This window comes from Argentina silus, assembly GCF_951799395.1.
Source record: "Argentina silus genome assembly, chromosome: 1".
Lineage (NCBI taxonomy): Eukaryota > Metazoa > Chordata > Actinopteri > Argentiniformes > Argentinidae > Argentina > Argentina silus.
In genome coordinates, this window is record NC_139655.1 from 26,139,973 (window position 1) to 26,156,354 (window position 16,382).

At 39.6% G+C, this 16,382-nt stretch overlaps 1 protein-coding gene across 3 annotated transcripts in view; it reads right to left on the bottom strand.

The window, feature by feature from the left end:
* Positions 1-6,928: 6,928 nt before the first annotated feature.
* LOC310810792 (receptor-type tyrosine-protein phosphatase delta) overlaps positions 6,929-16,382 on the bottom strand; it is a 116,654-nt gene continuing 107,200 nt past the window's right edge. For all 3 annotated transcript variants that reach the window (XM_083678643.1, XM_083678642.1, XM_083678644.1), the window contains 7 exons: positions 15,405-15,690; positions 13,841-14,019; positions 13,494-13,620; positions 12,763-12,888; positions 11,630-11,784; positions 11,256-11,391; positions 6,929-10,249 (listed from right to left, as the gene is read on the bottom strand). In XM_083678643.1, coding sequence (XP_083534769.1) covers positions 10,181-10,249; positions 11,256-11,391; positions 11,630-11,784; positions 12,763-12,888; positions 13,494-13,620; positions 13,841-14,019; positions 15,405-15,690 — 1,078 coding nt within the window. In that variant the 3' untranslated portion in view covers positions 6,929-10,180. The remainder of the gene's footprint in view (positions 10,250-11,255; positions 11,392-11,629; positions 11,785-12,762; positions 12,889-13,493; positions 13,621-13,840; positions 14,020-15,404; positions 15,691-16,382) is intronic.

Sequence of the window (16,382 nt, forward strand, 5' to 3'; positions counted from 1 at the left end):
TTTTTTCAGCCAATTACTCTGATAACATTGCAACAAATGCAAACAGAGTCTAGAGATGTGTGATGACAATGACAATTAGTAGAAAAAGTGTGTTTTGTGTGGTATTGATCACCCCTTTTTATACAGTTTTTCACCCCGTTTTCCATCTTGTTTTAACAATACACTCATGAATTAAAAGTGCAAAGCTCAAATGTGAACAATTAGGACCCCAGAGAGAGAGAAGGACAACATGGTAGATGTGCTAGTGAGAGAAAATCCCTGTGTTCCTTCGCTGCAAGTCCCTCTGAAAAAATACCCCCTCTTGGCGGAACTGTCTCCACTATTAGCTAAAATTACATACACTCCTACACACCCCTGACTGAGAAATAACTATAACAGCCGGTCGAAAAAAACATTTAATTTCATGACAGCTTATTTTAATTATGTCACCCCCTCCCCCCAGGAGTTGGTTAAGCCTGCATTACAGTATTGCATACAAGTTTGAACTTACTCTTCCTCCATGTTTTTCCCATTAAATGGAGGAAACTGAATTTTCTCATTACAGTGAGTTAGTCACAGCCATTTTTGGTTTGCGCAGCAGCCATACTGTAAGAGGAAGAGTTTTATTAACATGTTGTATTATGTAAGATTGACTGCTGTGTGGAAAAAGCACTTTGGCTATCAGCTGCTGTGTCGAAAATGGAGGAATCCTATGCAGGGGTGGTCACGGGCCAGAACTATTCAAATAGGCCAAAAGTGCTGATGCGTCCTATTTACCTTGTGGTAATGGATTTGTTAGCTGCCAACCCCCCCCCCCCCATCTCCGAAGAATATTGGGGGCTTAGCTCCATTCACTTTCTGCTGCCCTGGCCATTTATTTTGATTAGGGGAATGAAGTCCTCCATACAGCTATATAAAGAATAATTGACACTGTGTCCTGGGAGGTCAAGAAAAAATATACACTGAGTTCAATAAGCTGTGTACTTATACCCAAAGCCAGGTGGTGGCGTGTGAAAGGAATGCAGCTGAGCTGTAATGTGCATTATTGCTATATGTTGCAACAAAATGGACTATTACATGCTACATGGACCCTTGTGAGTTATATTTCCTGTTTTTGTTCTGCTCAATAGCATCAACCGGATAATTGATATGTGCCATGAACTTCAAACTTATTACAACTGTTACATCATTTTGTCAGCAAGTTAAGAGGGATCACCGGTAACGTCAGAGGTGTTATTTAGGCCATGAACCTCAAATGGACTTACAAACGGAGTCATTTGTTGTTAAATTAAATTAAACTTAAACTGTCATTTCAGTAGAATAACTCAATAACTTGTAACTGCAGTGCAAAATACACCAAATCATGAGAGACAAAAATGGAGGGTCACACAAAATATAGTTTATTATAACATGAATGTGTTGACTACCATTATGCACTTTGTAAAGAGTCAAAGAACCATGATCATCCATATTTCTCACTTATATTTATGGGAGTTAATCCTTAATAACTTTTATGCTAATTCCTATTGGTTGAAGTATATGGCAGGCAGAGGTGGGAGTGCTGGATGTAAAAATGCCCTGATGTTAGTGCATTGCAGTAGAGGAAGAGACAAAGGGGACAGAGGATGAGGTAACCAGAAGCAGAGAGCAGGAACAGATGGCAGGCCTGCAGAGGTTGAGATCGGGTGATGTTGGCAAGATGCTGAGGTAGTGAAATTAACCTTCAGGGCTTTTACCTCTGCTGCTGCTGCTGCTGCTGCAGTTACCGTGCTCTCTCTCTGGTCATTCACATTAAGCCTACCCTCTCTTTCACTTACTCTCACACCTTATCTCGTTCTCACTCTGCTGCCCTGGCAGGACGACAGATGCACCTGGACATACTGTATAGTTAATACACAGTTCAGTCTCATATAATAATACTCATGTAGTCAGGTCTTTGCTTAAAGATTATTCTGCATTGAATCATTTCAACTAACCTACACATTTATGAAGCAAAAATCTCCCGTTCCGTCACAATTACTTGAAGGTTGAGCCTAGAATAGGGCGTAATGTGATGTGTATTTGCACTTAATGTAGCGTTGGGTGCATGGTCAGCCCTTGTCTGGGCTTGTCATCTCGTCTGAGCTGGAAGTCCTCACACTGGTATGTAATGTGATCATCAGCCTTCTTGAGGGCATGGTGCCTGTCTCCTTGTTGAATGTTGGTTCTCTATTATGGATGTTTTGGCCCTGGGGTCATTCTTGCAAGAGCCTTAGCTGTCCATGTTATTTGCCGGATATAATCGCTCTGGTGCATTGCGTGTTTGGTCCAGTGGAACTGAGACTTCAGGAAGTGAGTATTCTGTTACTGCTGTGTTTAGCCTCCTGTTCTGAGTCAGGTGTACTAGTCGAAGTGAGCTACAGTACTGCTTAACCAGTATCGGAGGATGATTAGATGTGGGGCTAGTAATCCGAATGTTTCCAGAAAAAGACAAATTGTGCAAGTCTTCTAGAGCTAAAAGAATTATGCATTCAGATTAATTTGCTTAACTAAACAATGTTCACTATCTGAAAGGATGCTGTGTCATAACTGAAGTAGGCATTAAAGAAAACCCTACCAGTTCATGATGTCATGATGAAGCATTGCAAAATGGATACTAGAAAGTACTGAAATGTGTGCCGGACGCTAAATCAAAACTGCATAGGGGTAGGAGGAAGACAGGCAGAGAGTATTACTGAGAGTCGTGTCAAATTGGGATACAGATAAGGTCTCAATCTAAAGATGGAAAGGGAAAGGGATGTCAGCCCCAGAGAAGGCTGTAACAAGTCATCATCTAGGTGGCTTGGGGAAATGGTGACATAGAAACAAATAGATAAATGAGGAAGAACAAAAAGAGGTGACCAGTAGGGTCAGCAGGGTATGCCAGTAACTATTCTAGGTTGTGCAGAAGCAGTGCCATGGTATACTCAGGGGACAAGGTCAACTCACCAGTGACAGTATATCAAGGTGGTCAGGGTTGGTAACTGAATATATATTAACATATTAATGATTAAAGAACAAAGCCTAAAATATAACTATTATACATATGATGTGAACATAATGGAAGTGAGAGTATCTAAAAATCCTGGCTGTGTCTCTCTTTAAATTCTTAGCTTAGTGTGCACAACATAGTGAGTTGCATCTCCCATTGTCAATCCTCAGCCTGACATATTTAAGCAACACTGTGCTGCTACTGTTGTTGCCTTTGCTTGAAACATCTAGCAGCTCAAATTTGGAATGGGGAAAGCAAAATGGGAGCCAGGCAAGCTGTCTTTGTTAAAGAAGGGATAAATGAGAAATGACTTCCGTGTGGTGTTGTGACTGGCTGGTTGATTTTATCATTCTGCTGAATCTTGAGAAACAATAATGAAACATCTGCTCGATGCATCTAATGTGCAGTCTTCAGTGGAAAAAGAAATATGATGACGCTAGAGTTAGTTATTTTATGTAGGTGTCGCTGACATCTTCGTCAACATGTTTACGCAAACAAATTGAAATGAAATTTGGATAATCTCCATTTATTGCGGAAAACAAGATGAAGCATTAATTGCTTTAGTAGGCCTACAGAGTTTAAATAAAATGTTGCCTAACTATGTCATATGCAATTTGCATGGGTACAAGTATGTCTTTATACATTTCAGATAGGCCTCTAATCTATTCCAGCATCCATCGCAGCTTTGGAGCTGAGACTACTTCCCAGTGTAATTTTGCTCAGGGGTTTTAACACAATCTATTATGAGAGAGAGAAAATAAGTCAACTTGCTGCTTGTTTGGATTTAGATGCATTTGTGAAGTACAGTAGCAAGAATTAGGAGATCTTTCTAAGAAGTACTTGAGCTTTTTAACTTTGTAGCATGCACTGTAGTGCCAGTAGCCGGATAGCATCCTCCTCTATGCAGACCTATGGACAGATAGAGTCAGAGACTTGCCATGTATCTGAATAAAAATTACCCCACCAAGACACACTTTGTAATCAAATCATTCTTTCACTGACTGTGATGGTTCGTCGGGTGATTGTTCCCTTTTATAGGCATCAGTCTTGACAAATTTATCTTGCAAAGTAATTTAATAGCAAGTAAAGGGAGTTAGTGACCAAACCCAGGTTGGAGCTAAAGTTAGCTCGCTAACTCCCTTAGTTCGCTTCATAGTACACCCCTTTGAGCAGTTGAAAATAACGTGTGTTAATATAATATGCGTTTATTTATTTTTTTGCAAGGCATATTTGGCTAGATGCCAGTCAAAAAGGGGGGCAACCATACGGCAAACCATCAGAGTCAGTGAAAGAAGGATTGTTATCACAAACTGTGGCTGTGTTCCAAAATGCATTCTTGCACTCTATCTAGAGCACATACCGTACTTGCTATACGCTCCCGATAGAGCACAAGAACACATTTTGGAACACAGCCTGTGTCTTGGTGGGGTCATTTTTATTTTGATACATGGCAAAGTCTCCAACTCTATCTGTCCATAGGATGCTATCCGTATATAATGCCAGGTGGTGTTTAAACGAAACCTGCCATCTGGACTGCCATTTTAACCTCATTTCACTTTTTTGTTCTGTTTCAAAAGCTCCATGATCAGGTATTACAGACATTTCACATTTGTAGAGCTCTTGTTGTATGTCACACAGATGCTTGTCACTTTATCATTGAGAATGATTTACCAAGGACCAATGTCAGACTTGACAGTTTCCATTATCTTTAGTTGAATGGTATTTTCTTATGTGGTGTGGAGACAATTTTTTACTCTAATTGAACTCTTTATAATCCTACCTTGGATTATTTATCTGGGTCAGCACTTATTGATTTCTCCAAAAAATGTCACATCACAACCACTTCTTGTAAACTGTTTGCTACTATTGCTATTTGGCCAATTGCAACCAGACGATCTGATTTGCCGATTAGCAGAGTGCTTACATCTGGTTAGTTAATCCTCGGAAGAGATCACATGGAGAACAATGAGTTATTACTATCAGCTGCGTGCAAAATGTAATTTACCTGCAACCAAAAAGCCTCCAAATTAAGCTGAGGAACAGCTAGTGTGTTAGATATTCAAGTGTAAGTTTGCTTTCATTGCAAACCCTGAAAAACGCCATCTGAGGCTCTCTACCCCTGCCGATCTGAATTATCAACCAATCAGAAATCACAGAGGTCACCCCAGTTAAAGTTGAATGAAGTCAGAGAGGGATATGCGAAGCAAAAATTTATGCAAAAATAAAATAATCTACATAATCTGTACTCACTAATGAAATATATCCTAAGGACAAAATAAAATGAACGGTTCATCAAACCTCAAACAGAAGGGGGTTGAAATGGCTACACATTATTGTGACATGTTTGCAGGTAGGAATTGTCATTTAGTAATACAATGTATTTTGTTTCAATGTTAAATTAAATTGGCACAATCAGTAGTCACAATGGTTCTCTCAATCAGTAATCACAGGGGTTCTCAACCCTTTTGGCTCGCAAACCCAACAAAATGTATATAAGACTTGCGGATGTCAAGACCTACACTTGCTCGTTGCATCCCAGCATCTGACCATTGCATGTGACAACCGTACATGCACAAGCAACTTTATTATCCATAGCATACAGTGAATGAATAAACAACAGACAGGGAGGCTAACCATCAAATAGGTTGAAAATATCGCTTCTCAGTTCTCCCTTGCTTGGCTCCACGGTGCCCCTCCCCCTCGTGCTCTCAGCAGCTGTGGCTGAAGTAGCCTATATGAGGCAAAGTGGTGTCAGATATCATATTTAATTCACAAATTGACAGCTACATGCTATAACGTAAGCTATTGACCTACAAGGCCATATACGAGTACAATTCACTACAATGAAGTAGGCCAAAGTTAAAAGTTATGGCCAACAGAGAATGGTGGGTTCATTTTCAATGTTGTAATTAAGTGAAATCTTGTTTTTATTGCCAATAAAAATAATTAAGAATTAAGAAAATAAAATGTATCTTGTAATTTGTATTCAATTAAATAGTTGTGAAAATGGTTAAAAAGCAGGTTTAACATTTAGGCCTGTTAGTGCGTTTACTGGAGGGGGCATGTCGCTAGCAAATGTTTGGTAGCAACTGGATTATCTAATCAGAAGATGAGCCCCAGGTGTATATCAATTGATGCTCTCGTCACAGGGGGAATCTTAGTTGCAATTAGGATCATCTCTTTCACACCTTTATTTGATTTAACAAGAGATGAGCTAGCACCGTATCCTAATTGCCCATGGCTTGCACAAGCATCAAGGTGAAAGACAGATCTCTCCCACTATAATCAGTTTGTGTGTCCTAATCAGCCACGTCCGTCAAAAGGCTGTCTAGCACATTAACAAACGGTCTACTTCCATTTCAGAGGTGCTCACTGCATAGTTACATCCACTGTGGTGTTGTCTTGCTGTGCCATCTGACGGATCATATCAGGACAGCCTCTGTAGCTCACCGTACGCAAGTATATTAGGATGCGTTGGTGATATGGTCAGCCATTCAGAATGTTGGTTGCAATTAACCCATAGCTACTACCTTTTGTTGTATTTTGTGTGTGATGTGTGTTGTTCTGTTGTGTTGAAAGCCATAGAAGCTGAATAATATTAGCAAATGTTTTACCCTTAAAAATAAAACCTTTGAACTTGAAGTTGCAACAAAACATTGCCAGAAGATTGCATCTTTGACAAAAGCTTCATGAGAATTGCAACTATTGGCAAACTATACACCACATACATTATTAGGTGCAAGTTTGTCGCGAACAATTCCATTTTGTATGGGTAATTGCACAATGAAAATCCATAAGCGCCTGATGAGGCTGAATTTTTGTTTTGACAGGAGAACTATGGATTTTATTTCTTACTGCCACTGAGAGTTAATATGGCCTCATCAGTCTTTCAAAGTCAATGTGAGATGGAGGAAAAAAAAGTGAGACTATGGTGCATAACACTGACATTTTTTAATAGAATTCATTTATAACAAATGGAACTTGTGTCAGCAAAGAACTGATTTTCATACAGACTTCTCTCGCCACCAATGTAACCTAAGTAAGAAAATAAAAAGCACTCCTTTCATTCAGAAAAAAAAACAGTTTACGCTTACAACTAATCAGAGGTAATTGTATGATTCTTTTAACAAGCCATTTTTTTTATTTATTTTTTTTACAATTCATTAATTAATTTCAGTCTATGCATCCAGACGAGAGATAGATAGAGAGAGCAGAGAACACAACGTTTATTTCTGTAATGACACTCCAAGCTTGAATGGCGAAGCCACATTAACAGATGGTTGGGACAAATTTCTGAAGTTTTCTGGAGTCTTCTGGAGTAAACATGGCACCAGAATGGATGCTCTTTTCGTCACAAAGTTTTTTTTTTGTCTTTTAAAGTTGATACCTTTCTTGTGTTATTTACATACACACAAAGTGAACGTTAAAGGAGATTCTTACAGATGGGTTCAAGTAATATATTATTGGGTTCAGAATCAATAGGGCAGTGCATAGTACAAAGATATAGAAAGTGCAATTCTTCCTACTAGGCCGACTGAGGCCAGTCTGCAATGTTTCACCATGCATATGAAAATAAAAAAAGACTGAGATGGGAAAATATTGTGGATAAGATAATAATGTACACAGATTGCTGACCTAAGTACATAAAGTGGCATCAAAACCACCATGAGGTTAAATAATAGCACTTTTAGACATTACTGTTATGACAAAATAGTAAAAAAGTACTTAAGCAATTGACTAAAAAGAAATAGCTGCTTGAAATAAGAAGGGAAAGAAAGCACCTGGAATGCACATCCACAAAGCTAACAAACAGAGCAAGGGTCAAATAAAAAAAGGTGTCCTAAAATGTATGCATCTCTAAATTTAAAACCAAAAAAACCCACACCTAACTGTTACACAGTTAAGGATTGTCAGAATGTTAACACTAACCTGTTCCTGCAGTTTCTTTCTGTATCCTTTCTATAATTGTATGTACTGTATTGGACCAGGGATTTACGTAGGAACTCTTGGGCGGAGATTTTATATACTGTGCACTCCATCAGCCGGAGTCTGTCTTGAGCATTTTGTAAATGGAAGTGATTTTCATTGTGAATGTTTGGGCCAAGAACAGTCAGTAAAAGCTCATTGATGCCGTTAATGTTTGTCCATGATGTAGTTTGTCTGCATGTGACTCCCTTAACAGCTTTACTTAATAGTTTAAAATGCTAATCCCAACTATGTGCAATGTGCTGGATTGTTATGTGGATATGAAGACTTGAAATTAGTTTAAAATAAAAGTACAAATAGGGTATGTGTCTCTATATGTCAGCATCTTTATCAGATAATTACTTTCATGCCTTGCTGTTTTTGTTCTGCAAAGGTATCAGTGAATAACATTGGAGTCTGTTGATGTTTTATTCTTTCATTGAGCCACAATAAGGCCACAGAAAATGAAATTAGGAGCATTGCAATGTACGTATTTGCATATATAATCTCATACTATGTGACAAATACTGAAATTAAAAACAGTTATAGGTACTATATGTGTGAACTACTCAAGGAATACATTAATGTGTTAAATGAACATTATGTCATAAATATAAGGCACTCTAAATGCAAAATGAAAACATGTTATGCCATTGAGTTTCAAAACGACAATAAAGTGAGGTCTTTGTACCCTATTGTATGAAACTATGACTTTGTCTAAGCGACCCCCTGCATGAAACTACAGACTCTATTGAAAAATGCAATGGTGCTTGAGCGACACGACATTCCCCCTTCCAAGCCTCACTCAGGGAACAACAATGCCATGACCATAACAACGTATCCACGTAAAACCCTATCTATACTACACCTATTTATTGCACAAGAAAAGATGCACTGAATCAACACATTTCTATCCTACTGATGTGCATTCCAGTGAAAAATCTCTTAATTTCCCCCAAAGCACAGAAATCTCATTGTATACATTTAATGTTCTTATATGCCATAAATGATGCACTTTATTTCAATATATTTATTTATTTTAATAATGTTATAAGCATACTTTGATTAATATATAATGTATATGATCAGACACCATATATTCCATTTATATCTATATATCATATAATATATCTTATTCATCAGGTGCTCATCTTTTACCATCATTCTCGCATGGAAGAACTAAGATAATCGGTAGCAGCAACTTCATACTTTGCTCATCCCTGTTGATTCCACAAAGCCCCAGTTTATCGCATGGGTGTAAGTAAGTTATTGTGTATGTGTTCATGGACAAAAAAAAGAACGAACCCTGTAACAATGTAACATTTTGGTAGTGTGATTACAGGACTGCACTATTTGCAACAAACCAAGAAACCAAGATCAGTAAAATCATAAAAAGCACAGACTTTCTCTGCATGACGGTGCATACATTAGAACAGTTCTACATCTTAAAAAAATACAACTCGGAAGAAAATGGTGAACGATTATGCAAATACTTTGTTTGATTCACTTTGTCAATTGACGCGTTAGTTTAAAAAAGAAAATAAATTCACACAGTTCAAAATGAAGCACATATCAGCTGTATAATAAAGTACTAGAAAACTAAATCAATAGGTTTTATTTGTTTCATTTATCTTTAAACATTCCCCCTCCCCCGAATTGTGAAATGATGAACATTGTGATAGGAAAAAGGGGAATTTATTAATTATTACTTTGTCCAGTTTTTCATAGTGGACCAAGCACTGGTGTCTTCTTTTCAATGGGTTGTCTGTGTGTACTTGGTTGTGGAACAGAAATTTCTCTTTACAATGTGCATCAAGATTTTTAGCCATTCTGTGTGCCTCCATTGCCTCTCCCATGGTTCATGATCAGTTATGCATTACTTTTCGATGTAATTGTTTGTCATGTTATTTTTTGTTTCTCTCAGTTTCTGAACCCATGACGAATCCTTGAAGCAACAGAAAAAAAATAATTCCATAAAATGCTTCAAAAGTCAGGATTCCCTCACTTCCGTGTCAAGGTGAGGTTTATGGGATAGGGAAATACTTGGTCCTCCTGGAATCATTTTTATTAATTTTTTGACATTTCGTGTCTCACATCCAACACTTAAATTGAGTCGTTAGCTAGGAGTTAAGAAGTACTTTCTCAAGCAGGAAATTATGGCTCAGAAGAGAGGCTCGCTGGGTTTTTTCCAAAGGGCCTTCTGCTTTTCCTCTGGGACTGGGACTTTTACGTTGCATAGTGATCAAAGCTTCCCAGGTATTCCAAGCCAGCTCTGTAACTGAACTGGTATTGATCCTGTTGAGAAAAAGAATAAGACTTTAGTCCACATTGTTTTTCAGAACTTTCCCTATCATGGACTGTATGTCCATTAGTTCCCCTCTTTCTCTTTTCCTCTGGCTCCACTTTCAGTTTTTCATTTGCTGCTCAGAAATTAGATAAATCTATTTAAAAACCATATTTGTGCACCACAGAGCAGAAGATCAGATCAATTTCAGAGAGGTTTTTGCAGAGTAGATTTTTGCACACCTTTAGTATTGATCATACAAAAAGGTTTCCATCAACATTTCAAAGGATATTTTGTGGACGGAAAGTGGAATATTTGATCAGTGTCAAATTGGGACTAACAAACTCCGTTTGAAAAGATGGAAGTAATACGGCAGCTGACTTGGTCAGGTAACAGCAGACGTAGTGTCTTGGTAAGTGTGTATAGGTTGTGTTGGGAATTGGGATTACAGCTTCTTGCATATATTGGTATTTTTTTAAGTAGGCTATGTACAGTTACACCAATTATGTCCGTTAATACATTATATTCATTATATAAGCTCTTTAAAATACAAAATGTGATATTCTAATGATTCTTAAGTCCTGACTAAACACAACCAGTGAATTATTTTTTGCATGGTATTGATCTAATTCAGTGACTACACTGTTACACTAACGTCAACAAATTGAGGTCTCCGTACCTGTACTTTTGTTAGTAATGAGGGCCCGGGGCTTCTAGTGTTAAATACTTGGTGTGGGGCACTGTGTGTTGTCTGCCTAAAAGTTAGCAATATTTATGCAGTATGTGGTTTACCTGTCAGTTATGCAGTGGCAAGCGGTGAATGAAATTATGACGCATGTAACTCATGTGACAAAAAAGTTTGATCATTATTGATCATTAATCAAAAATTACCAGTTGAGTATATGTATTAGTGGGTAATTCCAATGGCTTGAATGTTTTTCCAGACACTAAAGAAAAGAAAACTAATGCCATTGTAATATGGGTCTACTGAGATGTTGGGTTTGGAGGACATCTCACCTCTGTCTGCACCATGGCTGGCCTCTGTGTCCGGAGCATTTTTACCGTCTGGAAGATATCCACCACACCCTCGTACCTCATTCGCTCCAAGACAATGCTGAGGGTGATGAAAACTCCAGTCCTACCCACACCAGCACTGCAAGAATGAGTCAAAAGAGTCAAAACTGTGAAAAAACGTCCAGACAGTTGACGGTCAGATAAAACAATGTTTGAACTCAGCTTGTTTCCTTAGCACCACTGTTTCTGTTGCAAGTGGAGTTAAATGTTTTTAATACCTTTGAAGGTTAAAAAGTGTGATCTGATATCTTAATTGTAAACAATTTTATCTAAAAAACTCCATAAGAGGATACATCCTTTTGAATGCAGTTCCTTACCTACAGTGGACTGAGATTGGACCATCTTGACCAAACTGTTCTTTCGTTTTATGCACTTGGCCAATGAAATCGATGAAGCCTTCTCCCGATTTTGGCACTCCTTGCTCGGGCCAGTCTGTAAACTGAAACTGCCTTACTGTCCTAGACTGTCCATCCTGGAAAATAGGGCAAGAGAATACAGTGTGTGCTCACTTTAAGAGAACATCGCAACAAGATATGGAGCCAATAGCCTATATGTATGATGTGAAGTTAAGACAGCCTATCCAGAGTACTTGACAAACAGACCAAGTCAGTTCTTCCCTTGACTACAGTATCTCAATACTCGTCCATAATGACACAAGCTTTTGTGTGCTTTTCAATTGAAGATATCAGTTGTTAGCAAATCAGAGACTGTAGAGGCACAGTTTTAGGCGCCAGAGAAAGGGGTTTGTTACTAAAGATATCTGTCATTTCACCTGAATGTATTAATATATGAATACTAAAGACGCTAATTCCTTTGATGTGCTGCATTCACCAGGCTCTTGAGAAGCCGTCTTTGAGGGTGTGCATTACTTAAGTGATATTGTATCCCCTTGATAAGGAGAGCAATTCCATTGAGGACCCAGTGTAACATACACTACAAAGGCGAAGCTTGCACCATTTATCAGCATAAGCCTTTGATGGAATTAAAACTCCAGCAGCTCAGCACTGCTAGCGTCTTATTTGTTTTTACACATTGACATGTGTCATAATTCCCTCAAATATATTTATGATTTTTTTTTAAATAAAAAAAAACATCAATTTTGTATAAACACATATTTGAAATGCAGCCGAGAAGTGGGGTAGGGACTACTGCAGAGTCAAAAACCCAGTTAGGAGGAGCTTGCCAAACTATAATATCAACCAACCTTAACTATTAACATAAAATGATTAAAAACATTGTAGTGAGCGATGCCAAGTTTTTTTAAAATATGAAACAGAGGATACACAGTAACTCCAAAATAACTTCAAAGAGGGTAGATTTAACCATTTGAACTAACTCCATACTGTAAACAATGGATACGATACATTTTGACAAAACCCAAAATTGGGAACTATTCTTGGGACATCAAATCTATGGGTTTTTGTGCATTTATAGAAGGTTATGCACTTACCCTGGCGTCAGTCACTTTGAACTCTCTCAGGATGTATTGGGGCATGTTGTACTCAGCCATGGGATCCACCACAAAGTATTGGTATCTGGCTGACCTTTCCGCTGGCCAATACTGGTGGCATTTTTCCTGCAGGGGAGAAAAACAAATAAATAAACCTCAATGAGCCATGCTTTCTTATACACTACACTGCATTCATCCCCTTCAAAACTCCACGATTGAGATTAAATGTCATTCTTGAAAGCTCATTTTGTGCTGTATCATGTGCATCTCCAGGACCTTAGGAGTCATCATAGCAATAACCTTGTCCCAGGGCTATTGCGCACAATGAATATAAGCCTGAAATAACAACAAGTCAAACCTGACCTTCGTGGGAGTAAACTTACTGAATAAAGCATTTGTCATTATTTGATCTTAGAGAATCACACAACTTCGATGTGTGGCTCAGAATCAGAAACATGTGGTGTGCGAGCACTGGGGGGAGATGTTATGGGAGATTGATGGGAGGTAAAGCCAATGGCTCTGTTGAGAGGTTTTAGGGTAAACGAAGACCAAGTTTGACGAGTTGGTCCACCAGACCTTCCAAGCATTGGGCGGAAGTGTCTGGGAACGAGATTACTGTCGCAATTACGACTGCCTTGCATATTTAACTAATACACTGGAAGTTGTTGCAGAAGTAGCTATGTTTGATTAGCATGACCACACGGCACAGTGACTAGAGTTATTGAACATACCCTGCCCATTTCTCTGAGCTTGGTTAGCATGACTACAATGGTGGAATTGTGCTCCCAGAGCATTCTCCAAAAGTCCTCTGTGGTCTCAGCAAGGGGCCCTTGTGTGGCAATATAGGCTTTCTGTTGCCTGTGGGGTTAAACAATCATAGATGTACATTAAAATAGGATCACTATGAAAACAATTTTCACTTGAGTGTGTATGTGTTATATTGTCGCCACTGATGAGCTGAATTGTTATCACAGTATACATGTATACACTTCACCAACTTTAACTAACAGTTCTACACATTTATATAAAGTTCAACCATGTTGGGCGAGTTCAGAGGTCACTGCTCTCCAGTCCTTACCTGTATCCATCAATGAAACTTGCATTGATGTAGTCGGATCCCTCCACTCCTCTGATGGGCTGAAGACACACTCTCGTGGACTCGTATGGCATGATATTAACAAGGCGGTTCTTGAACTTGTTGCAGGGGAGATTGGCACTGATGAATCGCGACGTGTGGGCTTTAGTGTTGGCTAAACGCTGCAGAGGGATAGATAAGAGCATTGCTGTTAGGTGGGGAATGCCACAATTCCTATATTTCCCCAGTGCCTGCCTTTGCTTGACATTAAAATAGGGGCTTGTGTAAGATAAAGATGTGAGAGCTATTAATAATCACATGGTATGAAAGTGGGAAAGGCCTAGAGAGGATTATGGGTGCTTGGCTGCCAAACATTCTGAACGTGAAAAAAGCTATACTGTTTACTGCTTAGACTATGGTCACATACTTCATGTGAACGTTAAGTATGTAAAGGGGAACCAAGGGGATTACTGGTGCTGCTCAGCTCTGTAGAAAAAAAATTGCTCGTTATGATGAAGAGAAATTGGATGTTAGAGCAGGGCCAAAGTGGACAGGGGTGTGCACGGGTAATCTAACCTGTTTATGATCTCTTAGTGGTATCAGCATTCATCATTGGCAGGGAGTAGGTGCGTGATAAGCAAGGCAAAGCTTTACATACAGCAGTACCGCAGACTGGCTGAGAAGGGTGGGTAGAGCCCCACTCATTGTAAATGCAGGGTACATTTCTAAGCCCCCTCTGGCAACTGTCCTGGTCATGTGGGAAAACCTGTGTTTGACGTTTGCAATAAAACTAGCTCCATTTACCAAAGGAGGGGAACGGGGAAAAGGGAAACCAAAGGGGGCATTTAACTGAAGTCCGGTTACAAAAGGATGGCAACTAAATGGAATGGGAGGAAACCACAGGCCCCACGCTGTCTCGCTAGGCTAATGGGAATTGGAAAAGTGTCTATGAGCAGTACTGAGATCGGCCAATCAATGACGCCAGGATCTGGACGTGACTTGGGCTCTTGGGAAGTTGCGGGAAGGGGTAGGGTGGGGTTGGGGAGGGGAGGGATGCAGAAGAGGGGCTTGGGTTTTATGTGAAACAATATCTAACCAACCTTTCAGTAAATATGATAAACTAAAGTTGATGAAATGGTCATAGGAAATTGGAAAACAGGGATAAGGGACTGGTGCTAGAGCTTTTTATTTCTAACATGGCCAATTCCTCTTTTGTTGCCATGGCCCCTGTGAAACCATAATGAAGAAGAACAGATTGCACTTTGGTGAACAGTAAATCTATCAAATATCCCTTACAGGATAGCTTTTTGTATTAGTTACCTGCTTAATCATGTTAGCCTGCACAAATAAGATTCATTGGCGATAAGATTCGTTAGCTGCTTGCACCATTGAACTTGCTAGTATTTGTAAGTTACTTAAAATTTGCATCTTGGGCTATAGCCTGGAATTCAGGAAGTACATTTACATTTCCATGAAATTGACATTTGATTCCAGGATATAAATTAGTATTAACTAATTAGTATTAACTCTTCCCTATAGCTGCAGTGCAAGCTGCCAACCAACTTACCTTGAACTCCAGCTCCATGCCGGTGACGTTCTCTCCGCCCTCTATCTGTGTCAGCTTCTGGATGTAGGCATAGAGGTTCCTGGCGGGCACTTCGGTGGTGCCGCAGGTGATGGCCTCCTGGAGCGCATCGTGTATGAAGACGTACTGGTCCTCTGTCTGTACCATGTAGTTCCGCTGGGCACGCATGAGCGTCACATGGCCATAGATGTCCACAGTCTTCTCGTGTTTGATGCGCTCCAGCATGGCGTCAATGACAATGAAGCAGCCAGTGCGGCCCACCCCAGCACTGCGCCCAAAAAGACAGGAGGGAGAATGATCAAAGCTAGAAATGTGACTTGGTATTGGCTGTTGTATTTTTATCAGCATGCCAGGAAAAAACATGGTCTACCTAAGCAAATACTTTCTAAAGTACTTTTTTAATAATGAAAATATTGAGTGGTAACTGGCAAATAATTTGTATCACATTCAGTCCTAATGGAATGAATGCAAGTCATGTTCATTTGCATTAACAATAACTACTCCTTTAGTTTTGCAATGTTTGTGCTGTCATCCCCTACCCTAACATATATCCCAAGTACACACCACTATGTGCTGTGTTCATATTGGAGCGTTTATTCTCCATTTGTGGAAGTGAGTGGCAGTTGCATGGCAGGAGAGGTGCCCTGTCTCAGTGTGAGTGGTGCCTCCCTCACTCTCAGGTCCGAGGCCAGGGGCTAGCCCTCGGCCAGGTTGGCACGTCAAAGCTGACCGTTTGGCTTTGAGCGTAATCAAATCTGAAGTGGTGCTGCAGAGCGAATACTCAGCCGCAATGGTCTGCAGCAGCTCTCTATTGGCACTGTAATCGCAACACCCCCACCCCCACACCGCCGCCCCCCCACCTGTGTTCTCCAACCCATCTAAGCTAATCACTGGCTCAGCCGCACCATTTAACCTCTATCTGAAGCCTCAAAAGTCCAAACATACACGCACAAACTTAGA